This window comes from Camelina sativa, chromosome 1 (genome assembly GCF_000633955.1).
Source record: "Camelina sativa cultivar DH55 chromosome 1, Cs, whole genome shotgun sequence".
In the NCBI taxonomy this organism is placed as follows: domain Eukaryota; kingdom Viridiplantae; phylum Streptophyta; class Magnoliopsida; order Brassicales; family Brassicaceae; genus Camelina; species Camelina sativa.
The window spans coordinates 3,972,450-3,999,548 of record NC_025685.1 but is presented as its reverse complement, the minus strand read 5'-3'; the positions used below and the strand labels follow the sequence as shown (position 1 = coordinate 3,999,548).

The following is a 27,099-nucleotide window of genomic DNA, read 5'->3' as shown; positions in this document are numbered from 1 at the left end:
CTATATACAATAATTTTATACGTATACTAAATTTTTTGATAATTTTATTTGATTCAATTTTACTATACTACAGTCTTATGTTTACATGGTCATTAAGAAAAAATCTTTAAATCAATGTTTAACCTCTATAAAACATGATCATAAACATAGATTCTCTCATATTAGGAAAATGTTTAAATTTCTATATTATTATTTATATTAGTATAGCTAATTAATTTGTAATAATTTTTTGTAGAATTGGTTAATTTTTTATTTATAAAAAAGTTTATATATTTTAAATTTTGTATAATAAATAACCATACCAAAAAATTGTTGACAGGAGTGTTATTTTGAGAAATTGCTATAAATTTTTTTGAGATTCATACATTAGTATAACTTTTTTGAGATTATACATTAGTAAAACAATATTTTAGTTTAAAAAAAATTAAGAAATATAATCAAAACTATTATGCATACAACCACACATTGCGTGGACTAATTACATAGTTTGTAAATAAAATAGAAGGTTTTAGATTTAAGCATTAATGTATTTTTGGATCTCAACTGGCTTAAATTAAAAATCTCCTTTTGGTTGTGTAAAAAAAAAGGTGAAGCCTTGCTGTTTTATAATGTAAAGCAATGGCTTATTTCTTAGGTCTTACTCTTGCACCATTACTATGTAAATATCTTGCGGCTTTGCTCCCCAAGAATTGCAATATTTCTTGTTTTACAGGACTTAAGTTGTAAATTGAACGTGTAATACACCCGCCAAAATGTTGTAGATACTGAATTAGTTCAACAGTTTGAAGACACATAAGATAGTATACAAAAATATATAAGAAACTCCTTAGAACTACAAGTGAAGTGAATCTGCTTTTTCATCCTATCGTCGATAATGTATGTGTAATGATCTTATTTCCAAATGATATCACCCAAGAAGCGCAGAGCAGGGACACCTCTGATCTCCATATCTACAAGCGGAGCCTCCATCAGTGTCAAAGCAGAGAGTTCTGAATCCTCCCGGATCATATCAAGAGCACGCATTTGATCCTGCACGTTCATTTTTTCACGATTTAAATGTGTGATGCTTTGAAACCACAGAAAAACACAAGAACAGAAGCACTTTCTGGTTTGAGGAGTATGCAAGAGCGATCTTTGGTTTAAAGAGACCACTAGTTCATGAGAAGTTTGTGTTTGTGTGTATACCTTTCTCTTAATTGCGCAAAATTTGCAGTCTGAGGAGGATGGTGGGAGAAGCTGATTAACAATGAGTCTTTTGACGGGAACACTTTCTTTCTTCAAAGATGCACTTAACCTAGAAGACTCGCTGACGGCCATTACCTTTTGGATAGAAACAAAAAGTAAGAGCAACTTCAGACCAATGGATTTTATTCTTGAAGAGAGGAGGAAATCTAAAGAGATGCATGTGTAGACAACTAGACATTACCGTTGGGATAGTGACAATGACGAATTCTGTTGACTCTGTGTCACGGAAAAGCTCGCGAACTTTAACCATCCTTTCTCTTAGTTTTTCCAATTTGTCGGCCTGTCACATCCATAAAGAAAATTTAAATGAATAATAATAAACAGGAATACTATATCAGCCAATATGTATAAAAACTTACAGCATCAGGCTTGTTTCCTTCTTTCCCAAAGACTGATTTGATCGCTGAAGTAGCAGAGGTTATTTTCTGTCTAAGCTGAAGATGCAGAAAATGTATTTAAGAAGAGAAACTCTGAGAAAGAGATTGAATTTGACACTTAAGTAAAGAGGCTAAAACGTAAGAGTTAAAAGAGGAAATGGTTTATCAACATTTCCCACCTTCAAGATTTTACCAATGGACGCATCCAAGAAATCAGGTAAAGAGAGTAGCCTTAGCGTATGACCCTGTAAGCAGCAATAAACTCTGTCTTTAATATTTTACACTAAAAAGGAAGGAAAATTTCAGTCAAGCTTGCTCACCGTTGGTGCGGTATCAAACACGATTCTGGTGAACATGTTATACTCAGGTGACTCCAAAAATTGAATGACCTGTTGATACCCTAGACAATCAGCAAGAGACAAGAAAAATATGCCAAAAGCGACATATCAAGACGAAAAGATCAGAAAGAATGGCAGAATTACCTTAGAAATGGCAATGGCTTCATCCAATCCAGGAGGCGGTGTGTCGAGCAATTCTCCAAGTTTAAGCTCTCCCAACTTCATCAACCAAAAATCCACAATCAGTATCATAAGCAGAAACAGTAAGAGGCAATCACTTCCATTTGAAACACCTAGATTTAGTATCAGAAACATTGAAGCTCACTTGGCTACCACAGAGTAATACATCACGACTGATACACCATTAAGAAAACTTAAACACCACAATTTAGAAAACAACTACCACCTGAAAGTACACACACAATGCTAAAAGAATACCTGTTCAACAAGCATCCCAAGTCCCATACCATCCATAAAATCTTTCACCCCAGTTCCTCCATTCATCTGGGAGGCACTACGAAACTCTTCCCTGGCCTTCTCAGGGTTTATCTGTTGCAGAGCTAGAAATTAAAACTCAATTTGAGTGTAGGATCATCACCACAGAAACAAAAAAAAAAAAAAAGCCCCAAACATAACTCCAAAAAAACATACTTCTAGAGCAAATAAAGGAGCTTCAGGTCCTTCTACAGGCACAAGCATTCCTCCAGTCAAGTCCTACAAAATCATCAAAAACAGTAGAGACACCAATCATATACATATCTTCATCAAACAAAGATTAAAGCGTCATCACTTTTAGCACACGATTGCATTGTTTACCTGAGCAAAAGAATCACTCAAGGAATGAGCTGGATCTGTGGATACAACAAGAGTTGGGTGCCCATTGTTTGCAAACCTCACAGCTAAAGAAGCAGCACAACTAGTTTTACCCACTCCTCCTTTCCCACCAAGCATGTAATACTTTCGTTTCGTACCGGAGACCATCTCATCGAACTCCGACACTGCCTCAGTAGGGCTAGCTACTGATTTCACTGAAACCCAGAAACCAATATCAAAATCAACCCTTGGAATACTTAATTTCATTCCATGTTTTTTACATCAATAAAATAAATAAAAAAAAAGGGAAACTTTATAAAAATCGAACCTTGGAGCGAGCTTCTCCGGCGATTATGTTTAACAGAGAGAGAAAGAATCACCGGCGAGACAAGGGCTGATGAATAGGAGAGAGTTGTTCGAGGCGAGAAAGAGATGAAATCAATCCCCGAGACGAGAGTTGTTGGTGAGAATCGAGATTTGCATATAGGAGATGATGAATACAATCGAGATGAAGAAGACAGAGTCGCCATTTTTTCGTATTGCTTTCTCTTCTTCTTCTTCTTCTTCACTTGTAGGAACAAACAAAAACGCTCAATAAACAAAGAAGCGGTGCCCAGAAAAGTTTTCTTCTTCTTCGGACACAAACAGAAGCAGATGGAAGAAGAAGATGGAATAACCGTTCGGTTTCAGCTCGCCGAACCGAACCGAATCATTAACCGAAATCTCAAAATTATTTTCCCAATCGGTTCACTCCTCCTCACAAAATCGGTGCCAATAACCGGAAATCTCGGTTTTCTCAGTTCGGTTTTCTCGGTTCTTGCCCAACGCCCAGGGCTTCAGAAAACTATTTATCGTGTTCCTTTTGCAGCCAACACTTCCTATGAACCCACCGATATTGTTGCTCTTAAGTCCCACAATTCATCTTTTTTTTACATATATATTTTTCTTCCAACTTTTTTAGTCAAGCCACAAGATAAACATACGTGAACCGTTGAACGCGAGGCCAATACACACACACACTCCATAAAAAGATAAAGGAAGATCACATAGAGATAGGCAAATTATATTATAAAGTCAAGCTTCTATTTATTTGGGGGTAAATATCCCTTGGTAACCCATTAAGACAGCATTTAGCATACAACGAAACATATTATAGGTGTATTTATTATATGTAAGAATGTTGGATGGATCATCATCATCTGTCAAAACAGAGATTTTTTAATTAACAGATTGGAATAGGAGCTCCGTTCCACTCCTTGAGGCATTCCAACAAAGGATCAATGAGTTTTCCATCAGAAATCGCAGACAACACTTTATCAAACTCTTCTCCCGGTGACCTAACCTTCTCTCCAGTTAACAGCTCTGTCTTCAGCTCATCTCTCACGAACCGGTACAACGGATAAGACCGGCATTCTTTTATCCGGTTAGCTATACCCGAGGATCCTTCCTCGTACTCAATCCGAACACGTTCCACTTCTTTAGGGAGAAGCAATCTCAGCTCCGACTCAAAAGCTCCGATCTTTTGGAAAACCGATGTCGCGGAATTGGCCTCGCGTTCTGGATCAGCTAAAGCGTGGTCGACAAGAATGTGTCTAAGTTTCTGCATCAGCGGGTAAGTGATGCTGCAGGGATCGTCTGCGTAGGAGAACACGTACTCTCGGTCAACCACTTGGAGGACATCACGTTCGGTGAACCTTGACGGATGTAGCTCACCGTTTGCACCAACGGTGAAGACCCGTTTCGCCACCTGGCTAACCGCGGATTTAATCGCTTTCTTCAGATTCTCTTCTAGATTTCTTAGATCAACGGCTTGGCAAAGCGCCACTAAGTAAGTCGTGGACATAAGCTTGAGGATATCGACTGCTTCTGCGGTTTTACGGCTCGAGATCAGACCTAGGGAGTTAACGTCTTGGTTATGCTGCTCCGCGCTTTGGACATGGTTGGTCACGGGATTAGCCAAGAACTGAAGCTCAGAGCAATAAGAAGCCATGGCTATTTCCGCGCCTTTGAACCCGTAATCAAGACTAGGGTTTCTCCCACCGGATAGGTTAGAAGGCAAACCGTTGTTGTAGAAATCGTTGACCAGTTCAGAGAACTGCGCGAACATGAGCTTCCCGATTGAAGCAATGGCTAGACGAGAATTATCCATGGCGACACCAATCGGTGTCCCTTGGAAATTCCCACCGTGCAAAGCTTTGTTCCTTGAAACATCGATCAAAGGGTTATCGTTAACTGAATTGATCTCACGCTCAATCATCTTAGTCGCCGCTCTGATCACTTCGATCTGAGGCCCGAGCCATTGCGGGGACGTACGTAATGCATACCTGAAAATTAACAGAGAACGCTACTCAGCTATAAATTACCACACACACACAAACACAATATAAGTTTACTTGAAAAGCAAGAAACGTTACCGATCTTGTTTAGGTTTTTGAAGAGGATCCATCTCGTGAAGAAGTTGAGCTTCCTTAACGTAAGAGCTTCCGTATAATATATGTTCCATAATTGCGGCTGCTTCGATCTGACCAGGATGGTGCTTCAGTTTATGCGTAAGGTGATCGGTGAACTCTGGTTTCCCCTGCATAACCTCAGCAAACATGGCAGACATAACTTCCGACAAAACCGCCAAAATATTTGCCTCGAACAGAACCGTCGAGGCCAAACCCGATCCAACCGCTGTCCCGTTCACAAGTGCTAGTCCTTCCTTAGGCTGCAGCGCGAAGAAGGACGATACTCCGGCAAGCTTAAAGGCCTCAGTGGCAGTGAGAGTCTCACCAGAAGGACCCACGGCTTTGGAGTTAGGACGGCCGGTGAGGAGTCCGGCGATGTAAGACAGCGGGACAAGGTCTCCGGAAGCGGTGATGGTGCCACGGAGAGGGAGGCAGGGAGTGATTTCGTGGTTGAGAAGCTTTGTAATGGCTTCCAGAATCTCGAAGCGTATCCCAGAGTAGCCTTGGAGGAGAGTGTTGACACGGACAAGCATTGCTGCTCTTGTCGTCGGCTTGGGTAACGTGTGTGACGTGTCTCTGGTGCCGGTGCCAAATATTCCGGCGTTTAAGAACCTGCCCAAGTCATGAGTTGCACGTTACCGTTAATTTCGTCCGTGGCAAAAATTAATTGCTCATAATGACCAAATTTTATCTTATGTTAGTAAAAAATTAATTAGTTTGGTGTAGTAGAATAAATTAAAGTTTGGTGTCTGAAATGAGAGGCATGGAATTATTATTTTATTAGCGTCCACGACTGTTATGTTTAACTTAATTTCACCTAATTATTATTGCCAAATACCAACTTATTCAGCTAATTAGTACTGACAAAACAAATTATTCACCTAAATATTAGGTAAAACCAAATACCAAAGAGAAGGGTGAAGTCTGCTAAAAAAATGCCAAAAATAAGGATAACGGTTAGGGAAAAGAGATATCACCAAGAACATAAATTTAACCTGCAGTCTCAAAGTATTTACACGTACCGGATTCAAATCTTCCTTTCTCTTTTTTTTTTTTTTTTATCAACAAAAAAATAGCTCAAACAAGCCAATGGGATCTTCCTTTCTCCTACTCTAAATTTAATTCACTAGCTAAAAAAGTTAAAACCATTTAATTTCGGTTTTCAATAAATACATTAGTAATTATCATTATTGACATTGTAATTACTAATTAGTTACCTATTCTAAAATTTGTTCACTAGCTAGCAGGCAGCAGCCCAGTCTAGAGAATTGTTCAACACATTTAATGTTGATATAGTACAAATGTACAATATTAAAAGAGAGAGAAAAAATAGTAGTAACAAATTTATAGTTACCATATATGGTATTGACTAAAAAAAACTTACCTAATAAGCTCATTTTGAAGTGCACCGCCTTGTTTGGTTCTTCTATGGGAAGTTGCACCAAACCCAGTGGTGACTCCATAACTGTCGGTTCCTCGGTTCATGCTCTCCATCACCCAGTCGCTACTCGCCTTGACTCCGGCACGTGCCTCCTCCGCTAGCTCCACTGTTGCTCCTCCTCCGCTAGCTCCTCTAGCAACGGCGGCGACTTGACCAATCGTCAACGTCTCTCCTCCTAACTTCACCACCCCTTCCCTGTAATCTTCCACCATTCGTTTCACCTCCTCCAAGTGGCTCCCTTTCAAAGCTTCAGCCGCTGCGTTCCAGTTCAACGGATCGCCGGTGATGTGGTTGTTTTGATTGCATATCTCCATGACGACCGCCGACTAGATTAAAGAGAACGAGGTTTTTGGATACGACCGACCGGTTCTAATGACAATATGGTCGTCTTGATCTCTTTCTCTATGTAGTAATGTTAATATATACGAAACGAATTATAGCAATACAAATGTGTGTATGAATCTAGTTACACGTTGCGCTTACAAGGTACAATATATGAAATTTGTACTTTTTGTTTGTGATTAAACATATAAAAATTAAAGGGAGAAATTTATTTATTCGAGTTGTGAATTAATAAAATTTCCCTGAGAGAAAGGTGAGCGACATCGGAGGTTTTAAATAGAGGCAAAAGAGTTGGTGAGAAACGGAGTCGGGTTAGTTGAAATGTGTCTACAGCCGTCGGATGTTAATTGCAATCTGGACGGACGTTTATTAACCCACGTGGCTTCCATGTTATATGAATGTTCGTTTTACTTGTCGAGCTCGAGGGTCAGGTACTGCCAGAGATAGGGACCTGATGGTTTGGTCTTGTGTGAGCAAACACCACAAATCCAAATTTAACATATACTGTAGATATTTTTTCTTTTATATATATATACATATATTAATTTCGTAAAGCAATAAGTTTTATTGCATGGAGCGGTTCTGACATGTTGTTTCGAAAAATATAGAAGTAATTTCATTAATACAGAATGCCAAATCTTATCCATATCGTATATTTGATTGAATGTCATTTATTACCAGGTCGGTATGTTTTTATCTAAATTCTGAATACGTTAGGTTTGCGCGGATCCATGGCTTGCACTATACTTTTTTTCCTTTTTTTAGGTTGCTGATCCATAACCTGAAAAAACAGGTCCATCATTTTGATTTATACGATCATTTTTCTGAATTGATTAATAAAAAAAGTTATCTTAAAAGTCTTCATTTAATTTCTTTTTCTTTCTTTAAAAATAAATAAATAAATAAAATGGGTATAATTAATTAGCTCCACCTAAATCAGCTTTGGACTGAGAGCCTTCGTAGGTCGTTCACATTAAATAAATTAAACAACACAATTCGAATCCAAAATATGGGGACAACACCCAAAACTACAAAGACATCCGGATCTTTAGCCTATATATAGTATAAAATACTACTATTGATTATAGTATAATATATATATATATATACAGAGTACAAATTACTGTTGATCTTATGGGAATGGACGTTAATTACGTATAATTTCTCTTATGGATAGAGAGAAATGCTTACCAAACAATTGATTGCAAGGAAACAAAAATACATAAAAGAATTTGATAATGGGTGGAGTTGGTAAGATTTGGGTAAAGTTTTTTCCGCTCCTCCTCTTCACCAACCATAGTCATCCCCTCTCACCAATCAATCTTATGGTAGGATTTGTGTATTATTTCAATCATGGAAAATTATAGTGTGTACATCTCTTCTTAAACAACAAATGCAAGATAAAATCCAACCGTCTCGCATACTAATATCAAATAAAAAGTAGTATTTTATATATAACCTTACTGTAAAACTGGTTTAGAGATTGATGAAATAACTTCATTTGTTTCAGTCTGAAAAATGTTGTAATTACTATTTTCATATTTTGGTTTGTTTGCTCATCTCGAAAATACCTAGGTTCTTACCAAAAAAAAATTATAAAGAAGAATACTGTTTTCAGATTATTAAGGGGTTCAGTATATTTTATTTAGATAACAACTAGCTCATATAATCGAAGAATTTCAATATACTGATCGGTTCAAAAGCATACACAACAGAAAGATATTTAGTTTGACAATCTTGTAAATAAATATTAAAATATATGTTAGATAATACGATCAAAATTGAGTGTATATGATGAAAGCAGACTAGATACAAATTTGCATGTTTAAAATGTAAGAGTTCCTATATCATTTGGCCCAACCTAAAGATATTTATGCAGCTTACAAGATATTCGTGTACCCAACAGCACATGTAACTTTTGTTTTCTTCTTCTATATACTCTTTTGGAAATAATTGAACTAAGAATATATGTACTTTTTTAGTTTTTTATCTAGCTAGAGTGGTTGATTTCACTTGGTTACATTATAATTACTTTGGTTATGTGTTAAACAAATCCAAATGTAAATTGATACTGCACGTTTGTTAATAAATAACTTACGTTTTATAGACTTATTTAAAGACAATGACTACTTCTAAATCTGAAACTCTATAAAAGGAAATTTCAACTTTGAGGAAGTTCAATGATTTCAATCATTAGGTCTTGAAAAAATGTATCCCAAGATTCAAGTGTCTGACGAGGTTAAAATTCCAAATATTTGATGCTGCTTGGATATTTTATTAATTATAATCCGAATAATATATACTTTTGAAACTATAATCTTATCAATATTTAGAAACTGATGATGTGTTGTCCACGGATAACATAAATTTAAAAGTAGTCATTGTAAAAGAAACAAAATTATGAACATTTCTTTTAAAATTACTTGATAAAACTGTAAATAACAAAGTAAAAAAGTATTATCTCCAATTCTCCTAATTAATTGTAATCACTTTTAACTTCAGAAGCGATGAGTTCTTCTGTGTCATGTGTTGAGAAGTAAAAACCAATGCTTAAACCGGTGGCTTGATTAGCAGAGTTACAAAGGTCGGTGGCATGATGTTCGAAATGGTGAGATCAACAGGAAATACAGTCTCGTTAAGTCAACAATTTATGGTATCTTATGGAGAGATTTTGATACAAATCTACTGTAAAAATCTTGTCTAAGTTGTGGCCCGAGTCGCACTTCTGGACCAAATAACTTTATAACCCATCAATCCCAACCGAAACTGGAAGGCATGGCAGCAGAGTAAGAGCGAAGAAGACACTCAAGGACTTTGTAGGTTCTTGAGATCTTCTTCTTTAGCATACCAAGCTGGTATGATCTTGGAAAGGTGGGGGTAAAGATCTTTGTAAGAGTTTCTTATAGTTCCTTCCGCGACTCCAGTTGCCACCGATATATCTGCAAATTCAAAATGTCAGATAGTTTGTGCGATATTATCTTGATTCAATTCACAAAGTGTAAATGAATGGAACAGACCTCGGAGAGGCTTCTTCTCATCAGAGAGCTGTGTTATGATGTATATTACCGCGGCTGCAATCGATATGGGACTCCTCCTGCAACAGGTTAAAAGCTCCTGTGTGAATGAATGGCTGTAAACCGATACATCCAGAAAACGTACGCGATAAGACAACAATGGATATGGTGTAACCTTATATCAAATTCCTCCGACTTCTGCACAGATTCTTGAGCCGCTTTCACGGTTTGGTTGGTCATACCAAGATTGGAGCAAAAACGTCTCTGGAAATATACCCGGCAGACTTGATGAAAACCGTGGATACGTGAACCAAGAAGCACTAATTTAAAGAGAACTGACCATAAAATCTCCGGCATGTATAGTACCCATTTCAACGGATTGTCCAGTTTCCAGCCCCAACTGTTTGACTATGTATTCTTTTGCACGACCAATCTCCTTCTTACTAGCTCCATTGGCAACAGAGCATATTTCTACATAATATCAGCAAGGGTTAAGAAAAAGGCAAATGGTGAGATAAAAAGACTCCTAAAAAAACTGTTTTTGTACCCTTGACAGTTCGTGGCTTGTCTTCTTGCCGGCAAGCAATGTATAAACAGGCAGCCAAAAGAGCATCCTGATTTCTTCCTCTGCTTGACTTTTGATCCTCTACCCTTTTATAAATCTCATTGGCTCGATCCTTCAATAGAAGAGCAAAAACGACCAAAATAAAACAACGGAATAAGGATAGAAACTCTAAAAACATTGGCAAGCTACATTCCAAGAAACATCAGCGACTTTCAAAACAGAATGCATTTCAAGCAGAAGCCTTTAGATTAGTATAAGAGACAAAAAGAGTACCTTGATGGTTGCCACAAGGCCCAACCTGGAGAAAACCCAAGGTTTTTATCAGATTAGTAATTTTGTCAATCAACCTAACTTACAGTGACAAAACACCTCACAATAACATTTCAGAACGTATTGAACCAAATCAAGTTTTTTTTGCTTCATTTTCCTAAAAGCTAAAAGAAGATAGTTTCTATTTTTAGTTACATACATTTACAGTACTTAATTAACTCACTATAAGGATTCATCTAGATCGAGCTTCTCAATACTGAATTTTCAAAATTACTGACCACAAGCAAAAATCATCGAATTCAACTGTTGAAATTAAGAAGCTTCCAGAATCTAAAACCCTAAAAAATTTCGAGAAAAAACCCTACCTATCAGCCATAGTGGCGATCGTCTTAAACGCAACAATTAGGCCACGATCAGGATTAGACCCACGATTCTGCCATCGACCGAGAGAAGAAGAGAGGAAATCGCCAGAGGAACCATTAGGTTTAGAAATGACAGTAGTGAGACCACCATCAGCTAAAAGAGGATTCGTCGGACCACCGACACGAACAGGATCATTATCACCTGACTCATTAGCGAAGGTACGCCACTCCGAAGTTTCATCGATTGAGTGAGATTCGAGCACGAGTCCACACTCGGAACAAACTGTATCTCCGGCGGAATGGTCAAACACAACCTCCGTGTGCCTCTTACAGTCCGAACAAAACGCGTCACTCATCGATTCTCTGCTCAGAACAAAAAAAACCCTAAAACCCCTTTTTAGTAATTGGACTGTAATTACGAAAGATTGCCACTTTCGTCTTCTTCTTCTTCGTCGCGCCTTGAGCTTTTCTTTTTTTTACTTTACTTCTTCAACGATTTGTTTTCTTCTCTTTCTCTCCCGAGAATATTTTAGAAAATGCGATGTTACCGAACTCAGAAATATATCAACCGTCCACGTGTCTAGTATCGATCCAACGGCATATATGACAACACAGACCAACTATAAGAAGATAACAGGCTTTAGAACAAACCCGGCCCAACATTTTGAAGCCCTAAATTGTTTTTTGGTCTGCCACGCCCACCACTCCCTAAATGATTTTTTTTTTTTTTTTTTTGCATTATGTCCATGCACATATCTTGTCAGTTGTCACACAGATACACATGGCACATGACACACCAAACACAGTACAACATACAACTTTTATAATATATTCCCGATATCGAATACGAAAATATGAACATAACACATAACCAGGCAAATAGGGCTCGGTGGTAACCCGTTCGGGTTCGGATATTATCCATTTGGGTTTGGGTAAACGGGTTTAGAAAAATAAAACTCGTTAGGTATTTTTAAATATATGGGTTCGGTTCAGTTTGAGTACTATCGGGTTCAGGTCGGTTTGGTTACAAATTTTAGAATTCGATAAATACCTGAACTATCGGGTACCCGAAAATATAATTAAAATTAATTAAATTTAAATATATTTTTTTTAATTTTGACTTATGTGACACAATATTTTAGATATTTTGATTATTTTTGATATTTAGGTATAAAAATAAATGAAATAATCATAATTTTGGAGTAATTGCATTACATTAATGATAAATATTATAAATATGCTTATATATTCGGGTTTTATAGGTACCCAAATGGGTATCGAGTATTATCCGATCCTAACCCGAACCCACGAGTATTAGAAAATAGAACCTAATAGAGTTTTATAGTTAAACGTGTACCCAACCCAAACCCGGTTTTCGGGTCGGGTTCCGAATTAGGTATTTAGATATGGTTTTTATGTTCAGACCTAGAGACAAAAATACCAATTAATACACATATGTAAACCTTCTATTTAGGATGGGATAATCCGAATTGAAATGCATTGATTAATATATATGCTCTCACAATCGCAAGGTTATTATTATATACTAATACTATGATTTGACTTTTATGAACTTTCTTAAACTAATCCTAAGAATTCAAGTTTTGTTTTCTTGCGAAATCTGCAATATAAAAGTAATAATTATGTGCTATTTAATTAATCGAATTTATATATACACAGCAACTCAAAATTGACGTATGAACTAACCACATGTAAGCAAATGATTATGACAAGTGTGTAATATGTATTAAACTTGTGCACTATTTTGATTTTGGTCGACATACCCATGCCCATGAGAGGATCTCTATAAAGTTGTTTTGTTTCGTAGACTATAAATAAAATTCAACAACGAAAACATATAGTTTAAGAAAATTTCAAATTTCCGATCATCTGAATGCATTACTACGTACTCATGAATCATGATCGTCTTAAAGTGGATCATATGGATAAATTCACAATTCCCGATAAAGCTAAGTCGCGGTCTCCAATGATCATCATCTTTGCGTACTTCTATTGCAGTTCTCATCGAATCACCAATTATAAAAACATTTCGTAATTATTTGCTTCAATATAATCTAAAACTTACACGAGGCGATAATTTAATTAGGGGCAAAAACTTTGGTAAGATATTGGCATCACCATGCATATTCTATACACATACGTATTGTTATTTGACAGAATATATTTATAACTTTTTTAATCAAAGCCTCTTTGCTATTTTTCTTCGTATCAATGGAGTTTAGATCTTTAATTATATATGATGACCTATACATCTTTTCGAACTTGGTCGTCTCTAAAGTGGGTCGTAATACTTTATATCGACGTTTAGAAATTTCTACATAACTTAAACTATACATGAATTTATATTATACGTTAGTAGATAATATCTATACTATGTTAAAAAGATTAATTGAGTATCATGTTCTTATTTGTTTTTTTCATTAATCTCATATAATCTAGAATTTTGCCCCCCCCCCCCCAAAAAAAAACCCTATAATTTTCGTTCACCAACTTTTTCTTCATGAAACTTTTATTTCATTATTTTTTTCGCCCACCAGCTGTTTTTTTTTCCGTTTGAATAAAAATCCTTGGATATTTGTAAGTTTTAATTCTTATAGAAAACTCCTTGGAATATGACATGTTGTATGTATTTGACCGTTAAGAACGCCTCCATTGGGCTATTTGATCGTTTCTTCCTTTGTCCAATAATTTGGAATTCTTTATTCTTATTTAGTCATCCCTATGAGTAGATTGGTCTCATCAGTTATTTGAATCTATAATTTATAATAATCCATATAAACAAATTTTATGTTTCGATGGCCTTGTGCTATGACAACTTATATTTGTTTGGAAGTTTTTGAGTTTCAACCATAAACTAGTCTTGGGTCATGCAGTCTTTATTTTATTCCCGGTTCAACCTAAAAAAAAGATTGTTAGTCTAAATTAAAAGATCACAATTAGCTGGACCTCAGATAATAAGACTCCAGCACGCCAGAAAGAAAACATTGAATTATGAATCAATAAGTGGCCAAATTACTTGATTTAACTTCAAAAAGAACTGTTTCACTTTTCATGCTGATTTAGACATAAATTCCATTTAAGGAAGTTGAATATGTCACTGATAGGATGATTTCCAACTAAAACGAGTATATATTTATATTGTATTAATAATAAGTATTTATTAGTATTACCAAACATGATTTAAGGAAAAGGAATCTTGTGATGCAAGCGACATATATAAGCCTAAAGATGAATGATGGGTTTGGCCAAAGTCCCTTTCTCGTTCTCCCACACGTCTCCTCATTCCATTCTCAAAGACATCGCAAAGAATTAGTAGTATGTTCCTCTCCTCTGCTCCTATACAATACCAAGAAACGAGTCTCTCTCTCTCTCTCTCTCTCTCCTCTACTTTTCTCTTTCTCTCTTCCAAAGAATAGAATAGTAGGCTAACGTCTCCCTCTCTCTCTCTCTCTCTAAATATATACTCTGATCAAACCNGATAATAAGACTCCAGCACGCCAGAAAGAAAACATTGAATTATGAATCAATAAGTGGCCAAATTACTTGATTTAACTTCAAAAAGAACTGTTTCACTTTTCATGCTGATTTAGACATAAATTCCATTTAAGGAAGTTGAATATGTCACTGATAGGATGATTTCCAACTAAAACGAGTATATATTTATATTGTATTAATAATAAGTATTTATTAGTATTACCAAACATGATTTAAGGAAAAGGAATCTTGTGATGCAAGCGACATATATAAGCCTAAAGATGAATGATGGGTTTGGCCAAAGTCCCTTTCTCGTTCTCCCACACGTCTCCTCATTCCATTCTCAAAGACATCGCAAAGAATTAGTAGTATGTTCCTCTCCTCTGCTCCTATACAATACCAAGAAACGAGTCTCTCTCTCTCTCTCTCTCTCTCCTCTACTTTTCTCTTTCTCTCTTCCAAAGAATAGAATAGTAGGCTAACGTCTCCCTCTCTCTCTCTCTCTCTAAATATATACTCTGATCAAACCTTACAACAGTACCCAGAAAACGTCTCTCTCTCTCTCTCTCTCTCTCTCTGTTTCTCTGGTCTACTCGATCTCTTTTTCTCTCCTCTTACGTATTCAAGGAGATAGATAGACAAGTTCTGTTTACAAAGACTTCACTATATCCCTTGCATACGTCTCTCTTTCTCTGTGTTCTTCACTTGAATAACAAGTGAATGATGAGGCAGAATATGAATAAAGTAGCACAGATCAAAGTAGACGAATCTACAAAGCTGTTTCCTTATGTCTTCGGGTTGAAAAGTTCTTGTGGGAATTGCTCGAAGAGATGGAAGCCTAAGCTTATCTATCTTCTTCTCTTCTCTCTTATCTCAAGCTGCTTCGTCTTTGCCCCTCAGCTCCTCTATTTCCCTTACCCCTCTTCTCTGTTTCTCATCGGTACGGTTCTTTTATCTTATACTACAAGTAAATCAATTCTATCTTTTTTTTTTTGTTATTGTCCTAAACTTTTTTCACTTCGTATGTTTTTGCAGATTCTTCAATCATAGAGATTGAAAATCGTGTTTCCGAAACCGATATAGAGTCGCCTAAGACGTCACAAAACGGTTAGTACCAAATCCTCTGTTTCTTACTGTTCTTGAAACATCGAGCAAGAGATTCTCATTATTTTTTCTGTTGTAATTAATGCAGACGAGAGCATATCTTGTGACAGAAACGGGTATCGTTCAGACATCTGTTTCATGAAAGGCGATATCAGAACACACTCTCCTTCCTCCATCTTTCTCTACACCTCGAATGATCTCACCGACCACGTCTTGCAAGAAACAATCAAACCATACACCAGAAAGTGGGAAACTAGTATAATGGACACCATTGGTGAGCTGAAACTTATGACAAAAGATGTGAAGGTTTCTGGCGACAAGCATAAATGCGAAGTGAACCATGACGTACCCGCCCTGCTATTCTCTACCGGAGGGTATACCGGAAACCTCTATCATGAGTTCAACGACGGGCTTATTCCTTTGTATATAACATCTAAACGTTTCAACAAAAAGGTTGTCTTTGTGATTGCTGACTATCACAGGTGGTGGGAGATGAAGTATGGAGATGTTCTCTCTCAGCTCTCTGATTATCCTCTTATTGATTTCAACAAAGACAAGAGAACTCACTGCTTCAAGGAAGCTATTGTTGGTCTTAGAATCCATGGTGAGTTAACCGTCGATCCTTCTCAGATGCAAGATGCTACAACAACCATCAATGAGTTCAGAAATGTACTTGATCGAGCCTATAGACCTCGAATCAACAGACTGGACAGGCAAGAGGAGCAACGGTTCCATGCGAGAGTAGCAAAGAGAAGAAAGGCTCATAGGCCAAAACTTGCATTGTTTTCAAGAACCGGGTCTCGAGGTATAACAAACGAGGCTCTGATGGTCAAAATGGCTCAGAGGATTGGGTTTGAAGTCGAGGTTTTGAGACCTGACAGAACAACGGAGCTGGCAAAGATTTACAGAGCGGTTAACTCAAGCAATGTCATGGTTGGGGTACATGGAGCAGCCATGACTCATTTTCTGTTCATGAAACCTGGAGGTGTCTTTATTCAAATCATTCCATTGGGAACAGATTGGGCAGCAGAGACATATTATGGAGAACCGGCAAAGAAGCTCGGTCTAGACTACATTGGTTATAAGATTCTTTCAAGAGAAAGCTCATTGTATGGAAAATATGATAAAAATGATCCAATTCTAAGAGACCCAAACAGCATCACTCGGAAAGGGTGGCAATTCACAAAGGGGATATACCTGAACGACCAGAAAGTGATGTTAGATCTCCATAGATTCAAGAAGGTTTTGGTTGATGTGTATGCAAAATCGATTAGCTGACCTGAAATAGATTTCCATTTTTTGTTGTTGTTGTTGTTGCTGTATAGTCTGCACAAACTACAGAAAGTACAGAGTTCTTGTAAAGATTTTAATGAAACCGTGACATAAATGAATTCAATGTTTCTGAGACACTAACAACGAAACTGTGAAGAATGGCTTAAACAAGAGCCCTCTATGTTACACAGTCAGAGCCTCTAAAGTTGAGTTCTTATTTACTCAGGAAGAAGATCTAAAATTTTCATCCTATTGCATGGAAACTGAAGTGTAGATGGTGAAAAGACTTTCAACGAGATACTATGCTTCGAGTCAAAGCAAGAGAACGTGTTATTCTTTAATAGCTTCTTACGCCCACTTCTTCCCTATCTTTGATGCTGAACGCATAGGTGGAGGTGTCTTGGCATTTCTTGTACCAGTTACACCTTTTGTACTAGTTACACCTACAAAAGAAAATTCTTAGTTATTGATTTTGTTCAGATGAAAAGGCGTAAAGAGACGCATGAACTTATGTTAAGATCTTTCTTACCAATCTCAATTGGGTTTCCTCCTATTGAGGACCTACGCGATCTTTCTTGTCCTGGTGGCATTACACCTGTGAGTGACTGCCGTCGCATAGTCTTAGCATTGCTTGTGTCCGGGGACTTTATATGGCTAAAATGATTTGCAACTCCAAGTGGTGACGGTGGATCCAAAGGAATGTTCTCTTTTCTGTTGTAACATAAAGGTTTTTCAGTAAACAGGTAAAAATGCCAAAGTATTATCAAGCAGATTGGAATAACCGGTCTTATTCATACCTCTTCTCTGAACCATTGATCAGCTTTCCGATTGTCCTCAGGGACTTCCGTATATGTGAACCTTTTCCATTTGTCCTCGAATCCACAGAAATCATCTGTATGTCGTTTCTGGAAGCTCCTTTAACAGGTGTCTGCAGTAGCTGGAGTTGCGGAATGCTTGTTCTGCCATCTACTTTCACTGCTCGGTTTTGATAAGCGCTTACAGGACTCCGTGGATTCTTGAGATGTTGCACTTCCGTAATGGGATATACTTTACTGTTTTCTTCGTCTTTACAGGAATTTGGACCCTCAAAACTCAATATTTGTGCACGACGGGAAGCTAATGGTGACTTTATAGCTTTCCTGTCTTCAAGGTTTGCCTTTGTGTTGCTACAGTTTTCGATGCTTAATCTTCTGAGACGTGGAGGAGTTCTCTCTGTTGTTGCAATCGGCCCGCTGAAAGGAGATTTTATCTCCTTTGCTCCATTGTTGGAAGCATTATTCCATTGTTCGGTACCCAACGCCTTCTTCAGGTTTTCAATCTGAAAGAAGAACAAAGCGTTTGTTGGCTCACTAAATGTAAAATAAACTAGAAACGAATTTTGTTACTGTTTAGCTTCCAAACAAGACTTAGTCTCTACAAACCTGCTCCTTGAGATGCATAACCTCTCTAGTCTCTTTGTGTGCACGAGCAGCTCCAAGTTCGACTGTTGAAACTCTTTGTGCGAATTTCAAAGTACTGATTGTTTCCCCAAAGGAGTCTTCCTCAGGACTCAAGTGAGCAAACATTAATGTTTTGGCTTGTCCTCCTGAAATGAAGTCATGACAAAAATTCAGTAATTATTTTTTGTTCACTAACCAGGGAAGGAAAGATTCTTGGCTTAGATATTAGTACCTAATGAGTCTTGAAGTAGAAGAGTCAGCTTGCTGTTTCGGTATGGGATGTGAGAGTTCTTCTGAGCCAATGCAGAAATAACATCTCCAAGACAAGAAAGAGATTTGTTGATATACTGTGCTTCCTTGAGTCTGTCTCCAGTTACCTCTGATTTATCTACTCTCTCGCTGCCTGCAAGATCCACAAGATGCAAGCAACTTCGGAGGGTTCCCCCAGATGTGTCTTTCCCACGTACGTGCACCATAAAAATACTACAAGAACGAAATTAATTTTAGATCACAAAGCAGTAATTCCATAATTCTGGAAGTGTAGTTTTGAGTTTGGTACCTGTGAGACCGACTACTTCGATTGTTCATGGACGTGGAACTAACTGCACGATTCACTTCACCAGCCTCCATCAGCTGAAGGACATCCTTGGTAGATTTTACAGAATGCATTGTAGCATCTGGAAGACTCAAGCCATCATCCTCACTGGAACAAGTTCGAATATCTAATGTGCACATATAGTCAAGAAGAACACTAGGCCGATTCATGTGAAATAGATAAAGCAGGAAATTGTTAAAATTGAAGTTTCAGCAGCCATGAAAGGATATCTGGTACATGAGGAGTTTTCCGCTAGAAGATCTCGGACTTGCTCATTGTAAATCTCGACCATTTGGACGTATATCTCATATGTCATCATATCCTTTCTTTTATCACATATCAGAAAGAGATCACTGAGAGCCAGATAGTTTATTCCCATTTCAGTAGCTGATCTGCCTGGAGGACCACTCTGCATAAAAAAAAGAACAAAATGATAAGTAACTAAATATGTAGAAAGGCAAGAAGATGCTCTAGTCTTTAGAAAAATTCTCACCATTGTGTATGTCTTCCCTGATCCCGTTTGGCCATAAGCGAAAATACAAACATTGTAACCATCCATCACTGATCTGATTAATGGTTGTGTTTCTCTGAATACATCATCTGTCCACATGAATTTAAAAGTGTCAAAGATATCTTACCAAAACAAAGAAGTGTGAGGCTTAACACAAGCTTATAAGCCTCTTGAGACATTGCAAAATTACCTTGAGTTGCTGTTGGACCAAATACTTGATTAAACTGAAACGTTTTTCTTGCATCTTTATAAGGCTTCGATGGATCCAAAACAAATAAAGAGCCATCTTTTCCTATATAGTCTATTACTCCGTTCATTTCACTATTGAAGATTGGTCTAACTCTGCAGTACACCCTTATATTTCCTGCAGATTCAAGACATGGCATTACGACTTCCATTAGAAGAGGGAAACTTGGGTAAATTACTTTCTACCTTTAAGATCTTGCACCATGTTATATAGTTTTCGGTTCTCTTCCACCACTTTGTAATATCCTTGAGCTGCTGATGACATCTCTTGCATCTGATTCCCTGTGCATTGAAACAGTAAATTGAATTTGAAACTAGCTATGGAAATAGGCGTTGATAGAAATGAAATTAAAATGACACAGTAAATTGAATTTGAAACTAGAATGTAATTAAAATGAAATGTTGACAGTTTGCTCCTGAGGTGATAGAAATGAAATCTCAGAAAACAAGCTAACCTAGTTCCATAAAATCTTTTTGCAAATGAACCTGAAATTCCTTAAAATCCTGCTTCGTTTTTGTGAACAAGGTCTTGAGAACCTAAACAAGAGAAGCATACCTGGATTAGGAAAGAAAGTAGTGCATAGAATTTCTGATCAATTTGTAAAATATAAATCATATCTTGGATAAGAAATAAGAAACTAAAGTCAAGATGACGAGTAGTAGAACTTCATTAAGACAGATTAAATGCAAACGTACCGCAAGCTCCTTTTCTTGTGTTTTTAGTAAACGCTTATGGTTGCAATTTGTCTTTTGTAGGAGACTGCTGCTGGACTGAACAAAATATAACCAACAATCTGTTAGTGTAAACTAAGACATGGACTCTTTTAAACAGTTGTGGAGTAAAGAGAGGTGTCTATGAAAGAGCAGCGCAAACTAGAAAGGTAAAAAATAGAGAAAAAATATAATACTAGTCACTCGTGGATGCATAACAAGAACATTAGTCAAATTTGGAAGTAAAAAAGACATGGAAGGGCTGATGAACAGGAGATATATAAAGTTCCTGTTCAGGTGCCAACATCAAAATGCAGTTCGAAGGTAAGATTTGCGTGTCACATGTAAAGAGAAAAAGCAAAAAAACATACTTGGTCTTCTTCATGGACATGTAACTCCTCCAGAGGCATGGATTTTGAGTCAGATGGTTTCAGGGTACCTTCGCTAAGTAAATTCTTGAATACTGACTGAAGCTGTACATAAAGACATCATTACTGTCAGACAAATTCATCAAAACAGTACTGAAGTATAATACTTGCTTAATACGAACAGATCATCACTAGGCAAATGGATTTTGTCTGTTCTAATTTACCTCTGGGAATCTTGAGATGATTTTCTCGAAGTTTGCTCTAGAATTCTGCAATTCAAAGAATGAAAGCAATTTAACCAAGTTGATCTGACTGTTACAGTAGAAATACTTAAGCAAATGGTACAGAACATTTCAACTTACCCCAGTGCCATTCTCCAGTGAAATAAGATTCTCATCAATGTTTTCCTTGGAACTGAAAATGTGATCGGCAAACAACTTGGCTATCTCTACAAGTATCCAATCCAAATGCAGTAAGATTGGTGTTAAAAGCAAATTACATTTACCACAAGGCAACTAAAAGGATATAGAGTATCCTCAACATAAGAAGAAGAATGGATCAAACCTTTGAGTTGATCAGATTCACCATCAGTGCAACCGTTTCTCTCACGAGCCGAGGACATGTCCAAATGCCGAGAAGCACATACAGGCTGCTGAATCTTAGTCGCAGAGAGTTGAAACGTGGGCGTTTTGACGTGCCTGTATGACCCATTACCATTGCTCGTTACCTTGCACTCATGGTATGCCTTAAGTCCTAAAACGCAATCCACAACCTTGGTCACTGATCCAGACTCTAGATTAACCTGTGTGAAACATTACACCCCTTCATATATTCAGCTCTTCTTCATAAAGCTTATAAACAGAATCAAAACCATTATAATAATAATAATAATAATAATAAGAAACATTTTTCTCAAAATGTGTTACCTTTTCGAGATCAGAAGCTTCAAATCCAGGAAGCCTCAAGTGTTGTAAAGCCACAAGAAAATTGCGAACATTCTCGAAATATTGATAAGCCGGTGGAAGTTGGTACTCTCCGTTCAAATACGAGTAGCTCTCCACAACCTTTTAATTCAATAAAATGTTAGAAACTTAAAATTGGAATCTGAGGAACTCGAGACAAACCAAAAAACAAATTGAATCAACCAAACCTTAGAAACGGCTCCTGGGTGAATCTTGTTGATAGCATTGCAAAGAACCATACCATTTCTCAAGCAAGAAATGAACTCCTTCTCCGATGGCTGACTCGGGATACCGAGTTGACCCACTACAGATTGAAGCCATTGCACGGCTTGAAATCTCCTCGCCGCTGCAAACAAAGAAAAAACACAAATCAGAAACATAACTTTTTTCCGATCTTGTTTATCGAATCAAAAACAGAGAAATTATAAACCTGCTTCTTCGGCTCTTCTTGAAGCCAGATGAAATTCGTGCAACCCACTTGTCATTAGACTGAAGAAATTAAAAAAAAAAAAAAAGAAATTTGATTAAAATCGATCGTGTCAAAATCAATGCACATCTGAATCTCAGCCAAGGAAACAAAATCGAAGTTACCAATTTTAGACTCTGTTTCTTTCCTTCTGGGCAGACAGATCAATCAAACCCTAGAAAAAAAAAAAAGCAAAGAAAATTGAAGAGAGTATAGTCTCGTCTTCTTCCTTCTTTGAATCGCTCGCTGCTTGAGAATGTTTTCTTTATAATGCTCCAAACCTTTGTGTCATTCGTTTTCTTTGTTTGTTTTCTGGTTCGGGTATTTAGGCTCGGATCCAAACCTGAACGGAAAAAAAAAATGTTGTAACGTTAACTCTTTTACTGTGTTTGAATTCAAATATCTAGTGGACTAATCTCATCCGTCCGATTCGCATGTGCGTTTCAACGGCTTCTGATTTCTCGAAGATGGTAAAGCAAACCCAGTTTTTTTAATTATTTTGTTTAATTTAAATTGGATTCGAAAATTTTGTTAGTTATGCTTATTTTGGGAAATAAAAATATCATCTTTACCTAATCATCACGATTATCATCTAGTTGTTCAATGTTCATACTTCATACCACTTTCTATAAAAAAATCTACATTTGTTAAAAAAGTATTAAATGTTTTTTAGTGGTTCACCAATCTTTTGTACAGATATAGGGATTTATTTCTTATTAAACGTCATTAGAGATATTTTTTTCCAAAAATGTAACGTTTTTTTTTTTTTTTTGGCTTTTGCTTTTCTATATGGGTTTGCCCTTTTTCTACTGAAAATACTTAAAACAAGATATATATTTTTTTCGGTATGGAAGTAAGACATATTTTTAAAAAACACAGGTAAAGTTAATTTATGCCATATACAGACATTGAAGAGTAAGAATGGGTGTCCTATGCACATGATACTAAACCTTTGTGTTACTCGGTTTAACAAAGGTTTAGATGTCGAAAGCGAAAGAAAACTCGGTTTAACAAAGGTATGTTAATTATTCCACAAGACTTGTTTAAAAGGTTTTGCTCATATGGAGAAGCAAAGTCAAGAAAGGTAAAAGAAAACTTGGGAGTTCAACTAATTAAAAAGATCCAAAAGCTGACATGACAACGAAAGATATAGAGACTATATCACACACTCAAGCGACGAGGAACGGTAGAACAGTGAGCATGAACGTCTCGTAATTGAAAGTAGCTGACCCTGATAGCGCCATATCTTTCTCCTTGAACTTCTCAGTCAGCCCCTGCAAAATCATTCCATCAAACATCAAAACACAAACACACAATTCTACACTACTGTAAACGAATTTGGTTTCCTAGTGTCTAAGAATGTGACCCTAGCTATGGAAATAGGCGTACCTTTACAGTCAAACAGCACCTGCACAAATGGAAAGCCAGAATCAGTATGGAACTTTACTTCTTACAGAGGAAAAGAAGAAACTTGAAGCAAATGAACATACTCGATGAAGTTGTCATATTCGATAGCCCTGTTCTTGCCTCCGCTTTTGTCAAACTTGGAAACCAGCAGATCCAAAATCACAGGAGACACTGAAAACCCAAGGCTCATGAGTGCATCTCTCAGCTCGTTTGTATCTATCCTGCCACTTCTGTCCTTGTCAAACCTCTCAAAGATGGACTGAAACCAATTCCCAAAAAACCCAACACCAAACAAAACCACATGAGCTTAATTCCAACATTCTTGACCAGCAATGTCATCAAATCATTGCTAAAGCAAAAGCCTTTGAGAACTTACCCTCCAATTCTGAAGACTGTAGAAAAGTGAAGTAAACTCTTTTGGTCCTGCAATGTGTAATTCTTAAATCAATATAATACTCAAAAACCAGGCTTGCACGAGGAATAATCAAAAGATGGTTTCTTTATTAATTTCAACTTGAATTAATATATGATATATAACTTGAGGATTTGGTATAACTGATCAAAGTCAAACCAAACACAAATTCCAGAGGAAAATTCAACAAATTGATTTCTAAAAACTCAAACCTAGATGGTGAAATCAAGACAATGGACGCTTTCTACTTCTCTAAAAACCGCAATTTCACTATATGATAAACCAAAAAAAAGAGATACAGTGAAAGAATCAAGAAAACTCACCAATCTTCCTGACGTTGCTGTTGGTGAAGAGATACATAAGGAGATGAACAGTTCTAATGCTGAAGCTCTGATGATACGAAGAGAGAGCTCCCTGAAGCTCCTTATCATCGATGAACCCACTGTTGTCCCGATCCGCAGCCTGGAAACAACCAACGATGTTCGGATCCGTTCCGGGAGGAAACGCCGACGGAACAAGAGACGCAAACGGACTTCCATAAGAAGAAGGAGGAGGAGGAGCCCCGTAACCACCACCTCCATGTTCTGACTGCTGCTGCGCTCCTCCGTAACCACCGTAATCGGGAGATGGAGATCCGTAAGCGCCGCCGTGAGGTTTCTCTTTGTGAGGCTTGTTATGGTCTCCTCCTGGAGGACCACCGTATGGCGCTGACGGTGGTGCACCGTATGGCGCGGGCTGAGCTCCGTACGGGACAGCGTACGGTGTGGAGGTTGAGGATCCGTAGGGTGGAGGATTGTTGCCGGATGATCCGTACGGTGGCTGAGGCGGTGGTGGGTTACCGCCGTAACCGTAACCTTGGCTCGATGGTGGGTAACCAGACATGGTGAGAACCGAGAAGAAGGTGAAGCTTTGAGTTTGAGAGAGAGAGAGAGAGAAAAGATCAAAGAAGATGAAAAAAGTGGATTTTTTTACTTTTGCATGATATGATGATAAAAATAGTTATATATTCATTAAAGATACTTTGGGGTTTGGGTTCGAGGTATTTACGATAATGCCATTATATAAGTACGAATAGGCTTTGTACGCGGTGAGGGGTGTTATTGTAATTGCGTGATCATACGCTTTACACACGCGTCACGCGTCAATTTTACTTTGTTGTTGTTCTTTGAAACTTGGTCATCCGGTTCACAGCTATCTACTGGCCCCGGCGGGATCGGTCCAACCTTTCTTTTAATAACGGGAAATATTTCTGGTTCGAGCACTAACGGCACTATTAATGACCCAAGAATTGAACAGAGCACTAGGTACGTATTTGTTCCAAAATCACAAGTTTTTAGATCAATTTTGTGATATTTGATCATTCTATACAATAATAGTACTGTCGGCTACATTATAGATCTTCCCCTTAACGTATGTATTAATTCAGTAAAACAGGTTCATTAGTACTGTACAAAAGTTCCGACTCTCTCTTCCTAAACACCGGTTTATTCAGTCGTCGTGATCGTGATCTCCGAAACGTATATATTTATTGATGAATGGTCTCTCACACCGGTATCTACAAGAGACAAAACACAAGATCTCAGAAAGTACATTTTTCAGAACGAAAATAAGACTGTAAAAGTCTGATTTCTGAAATGGAGGTTTGTGGTTGCCATTGGAGAGAGGACTTACATGACAATGGCTGAGAGACAGATGCATAGGAAACCGATGGCGAAATGGAGAGGAAATGTTTCCCGGAAATTCTTATGGTTAAGAAACATTTTCTCTGAGATGAGAGTGATTATGCCCGAAAAGATAAGAACCTGCCAGCCTAAAGGTAAGCATTTTCGGAACGAGAATGAAGAAGTGCCCTGCAGAGAAAATTGAAGTTAATAAACAAACAAAACAGACGAGTCATTATCGCAACATAATATATAGGGAAGATTAATCAAGTATACCTGGAAGTAATGTTGAATGAATCGCCCTGAACAGGTGATCCTTAGAATCATATCTTGTTTAAAGAGTTAAGAAGACAAAAAAAAAGAGATGAACAAAAAGCTGATTCTAGTTGAAATAGTTACATATAGATGTGGGTGAAGGATACTCATGGAATTCGCCAAGATTAGACCTACTGCTCCTAAAGTTCTTATCAGCAGAACATTTAATATGATGTAGATCAGTGAAAATACAAGCAACATGTTGTTTGAGCGCTTTAGTTGATTCTCTTTTCCAACTGCATGTAAAAATGCTTCGGAGGTTCCTGAAAAGAATATTTGAAAAGGTTCAAGACAGACGCAAAATCAAGAAGTCAATAAGCATTAGGCAAATCTGCATGTGATTACTAACCATTCATGGCCAGGACGATGATGTAGAGACAATAACACTGTAGTGCCAAGGAAGCTTCTCCATCGCTCCATTTTTCACCATATAACAATCTGATAAAAGAGTACGAGTAACTCGGGCCAAATGCCATAAATGTAAGACCTAGAAATTTCCAGGATGTTACCAAAGATTAGAGTCAAAAGTCTTTTATTCATTGAGGAACAAAAGCGATTTAGGATCTGGAATGAAGTTGGAAAGCTGCCACTCGGTTTTAGGGACTGATAAAACATATTACTAGTAGAAGTTTTTACTTCCATAGATAGAAATATACCTATTAATATTACAAACTTTAAGGCCTCGGTCAGACGATCTCCGAGTTCCTTGCTCTTATGCTGGTTATCATCACCTGGTCAAGAGAGAAGAGAAACAGAAACCATATATGGTAAACTCAGGGAGTCAACCAACATCATGAAACATTAAGATTTATTACATACTGGACCACACTAAATTCAGGAGAGAAATAAACCTGATGCGCAACTGGCAAATGTAGTGTATGTACTTTCTTCAAAGGGAAGAAACACCATGCGTACAAC

General features: G+C 37.3%; 7 protein-coding genes across 9 annotated transcripts in view; 1 reads left to right on the top strand and 6 right to left on the bottom strand.

Moving 5' to 3' along the window:
• Positions 656-3,433, bottom strand: LOC104761600 (ATPase ASNA1 homolog). 2 transcript variants are annotated; one of them, XM_010484806.2, is made up of 11 exons: positions 3,102-3,433; positions 2,777-2,988; positions 2,612-2,674; positions 2,399-2,509; positions 2,105-2,179; positions 1,943-2,011; positions 1,802-1,867; positions 1,605-1,679; positions 1,427-1,525; positions 1,186-1,320; positions 656-1,039 (listed from the first exon to the last, which is right to left on the bottom strand). In XM_010484806.2, the coding sequence occupies exons 1-11, from the start codon at positions 3,301-3,303 to the stop codon at positions 1,010-1,012; spliced, it is 1,137 nt and encodes a 378-aa protein (XP_010483108.1). In that variant the 5' UTR covers positions 3,304-3,433; the 3' UTR covers positions 656-1,009. The 2 variants fall into 2 exon arrangements, with proteins under 2 accessions (XP_010483108.1, XP_010483045.1); XM_010484743.2 differs by having other exon boundaries at positions 656-1,029.
• Positions 3,823-7,240, bottom strand: LOC104761517 (phenylalanine ammonia-lyase 4). Its single transcript, XM_010484643.2, has 3 exons — positions 6,608-7,240; positions 5,188-5,835; positions 3,823-5,097 (listed from the first exon to the last, which is right to left on the bottom strand). The coding sequence occupies exons 1-3, from the start codon at positions 6,976-6,978 to the stop codon at positions 3,996-3,998; spliced, it is 2,121 nt and encodes a 706-aa protein (XP_010482945.1). The 5' UTR covers positions 6,979-7,240; the 3' UTR covers positions 3,823-3,995.
• Positions 9,554-11,713, bottom strand: LOC104761424 (transcription initiation factor IIB-2-like). Its single transcript, XM_010484538.1, has 7 exons — positions 11,221-11,713; positions 10,859-10,883; positions 10,568-10,697; positions 10,361-10,491; positions 10,196-10,284; positions 10,024-10,100; positions 9,554-9,945 (listed from the first exon to the last, which is right to left on the bottom strand). The coding sequence occupies exons 1-7, from the start codon at positions 11,571-11,573 to the stop codon at positions 9,812-9,814; spliced, it is 939 nt and encodes a 312-aa protein (XP_010482840.1). The 5' UTR covers positions 11,574-11,713; the 3' UTR covers positions 9,554-9,811.
• On the top strand, positions 15,033-17,207 carry LOC104761191 (EGF domain-specific O-linked N-acetylglucosamine transferase-like). 2 transcript variants are annotated; one of them, XM_010484334.2, is made up of 3 exons: positions 15,033-15,652; positions 15,763-15,819; positions 15,905-17,207. In XM_010484334.2, exons 1-3 carry the CDS (start codon positions 15,433-15,435, stop codon positions 17,092-17,094), a joined length of 1,467 nt encoding a protein of 488 aa, XP_010482636.1. In that variant the 5' UTR covers positions 15,033-15,432; the 3' UTR covers positions 17,095-17,207. The 2 variants fall into 2 exon arrangements, with proteins under 2 accessions (XP_010482636.1, XP_010482565.1); XM_010484263.2 differs by having other exon boundaries at positions 15,748-15,819.
• LOC104761335 (kinesin-like protein KIN-14G) lies at positions 17,320-22,722 on the bottom strand. Its single transcript, XM_010484443.2, has 20 exons — positions 22,512-22,722; positions 22,351-22,409; positions 22,109-22,266; positions 21,885-22,022; positions 21,523-21,760; positions 21,321-21,406; positions 21,183-21,227; positions 20,962-21,063; positions 20,576-20,650; positions 20,335-20,416; positions 20,066-20,161; positions 19,824-19,997; positions 19,616-19,722; positions 19,353-19,531; positions 19,087-19,254; positions 18,760-19,010; positions 18,510-18,673; positions 17,886-18,406; positions 17,618-17,799; positions 17,320-17,531 (listed from the first exon to the last, which is right to left on the bottom strand). Exons 2-20 carry the CDS (start codon positions 22,403-22,405, stop codon positions 17,437-17,439), a joined length of 2,916 nt encoding a protein of 971 aa, XP_010482745.1. The 5' UTR covers positions 22,406-22,409; positions 22,512-22,722; the 3' UTR covers positions 17,320-17,436.
• LOC104761095 (probable calcium-binding protein CML49) lies at positions 23,326-25,181 on the bottom strand. The gene is made up of 5 exons (XM_010484160.2): positions 24,529-25,181; positions 24,170-24,216; positions 23,877-24,052; positions 23,776-23,794; positions 23,326-23,660 (listed from the first exon to the last, which is right to left on the bottom strand). Exons 1-5 carry the CDS (start codon positions 25,085-25,087, stop codon positions 23,556-23,558), a joined length of 906 nt encoding a protein of 301 aa, XP_010482462.1. The 5' UTR covers positions 25,088-25,181; the 3' UTR covers positions 23,326-23,555.
• LOC104761007 (protein RFT1 homolog) overlaps positions 25,517-27,099 on the bottom strand; it is a 5,167-nt gene continuing 3,584 nt past the window's right edge. Inside the window, exons 8-14 of the mRNA XM_010484058.2 lie at positions 27,033-27,061; positions 26,838-26,912; positions 26,531-26,668; positions 26,289-26,444; positions 26,143-26,195; positions 25,877-26,055; positions 25,517-25,760 (exon numbers count right to left, since the gene is read on the bottom strand). Of these exons, the coding sequence (XP_010482360.1) occupies positions 25,694-25,760; positions 25,877-26,055; positions 26,143-26,195; positions 26,289-26,444; positions 26,531-26,668; positions 26,838-26,912; positions 27,033-27,061 (697 nt within the window). The 3' untranslated portion in view covers positions 25,517-25,693. The remainder of the gene's footprint in view (positions 25,761-25,876; positions 26,056-26,142; positions 26,196-26,288; positions 26,445-26,530; positions 26,669-26,837; positions 26,913-27,032; positions 27,062-27,099) is intronic.

Coding starts and splice junctions, on each gene's coding strand:
- LOC104761191 (XM_010484263.2), top strand. CDS start 15,433: ATGATGAGGCAGAATATGAATAAAGTAGCACAGATCAAAGTAGACGAA. Junction 15,653..15,747: donor CTCTTCTCTGTTTCTCATCG/GTACGGTTCTTT, acceptor ATGTTTTTGCAG/ATTCTTCAATCATAGAGATT. Junction 15,820..15,904: donor GCCTAAGACGTCACAAAACG/GTTAGTACCAAA, acceptor TAATTAATGCAG/ACGAGAGCATATCTTGTGAC.
- LOC104761600 (XM_010484743.2), bottom strand. CDS start 3,303: ATGGCGACTCTGTCTTCTTCATCTCGATTGTATTCATCATCTCCTATA. Junction 2,012..2,104: donor AAGCCATTGCCATTTCTAAG/GTAATTCTGCCA, acceptor GGGTATCAACAG/GTCATTCAATTTTTGGAGTC. Junction 1,526..1,604: donor AAGGAAACAAGCCTGATGCT/GTAAGTTTTTAT, acceptor TGGATGTGACAG/GCCGACAAATTGGAAAAACT.
- LOC104761517 (XM_010484643.2), bottom strand. CDS start 6,978: ATGGAGATATGCAATCAAAACAACCACATCACCGGCGATCCGTTGAAC. Junction 5,836..6,607: donor CTTCAAAATGAGCTTATTAG/GTAAGTTTTTTT, acceptor TGACTTGGGCAG/GTTCTTAAACGCCGGAATAT. Junction 5,098..5,187: donor CAAAAACCTAAACAAGATCG/GTAACGTTTCTT, acceptor GTTAATTTTCAG/GTATGCATTACGTACGTCCC.
- LOC104761335 (XM_010484443.2), bottom strand. CDS start 22,405: ATGACAAGTGGGTTGCACGAATTTCATCTGGCTTCAAGAAGAGCCGAA. Junction 21,761..21,884: donor AAGCTTCTGATCTCGAAAAG/GTAACACATTTT, acceptor TGTTTCACACAG/GTTAATCTAGAGTCTGGATC. Junction 19,532..19,615: donor CAGGGAAGACATACACAATG/GTGAGAATTTTT, acceptor TTTTTTATGCAG/AGTGGTCCTCCAGGCAGATC.
- LOC104761424 (XM_010484538.1), bottom strand. CDS start 11,573: ATGAGTGACGCGTTTTGTTCGGACTGTAAGAGGCACACGGAGGTTGTG. Junction 10,884..11,220: donor ATCGCCACTATGGCTGATAG/GTAGGGTTTTTT, acceptor GGTTTTCTCCAG/GTTGGGCCTTGTGGCAACCA. Junction 10,101..10,195: donor TCGGAGGAATTTGATATAAG/GTTACACCATAT, acceptor AACCTGTTGCAG/GAGGAGTCCCATATCGATTG.
- LOC104761095 (XM_010484160.2), bottom strand. CDS start 25,087: ATGTCTGGTTACCCACCATCGAGCCAAGGTTACGGTTACGGCGGTAAC. Junction 24,217..24,528: donor CAGCAACGTCAGGAAGATTG/GTGAGTTTTCTT, acceptor TACACATTGCAG/GACCAAAAGAGTTTACTTCA. Junction 24,053..24,169: donor ACAGTCTTCAGAATTGGAGG/GTAAGTTCTCAA, acceptor AATTGGTTTCAG/TCCATCTTTGAGAGGTTTGA.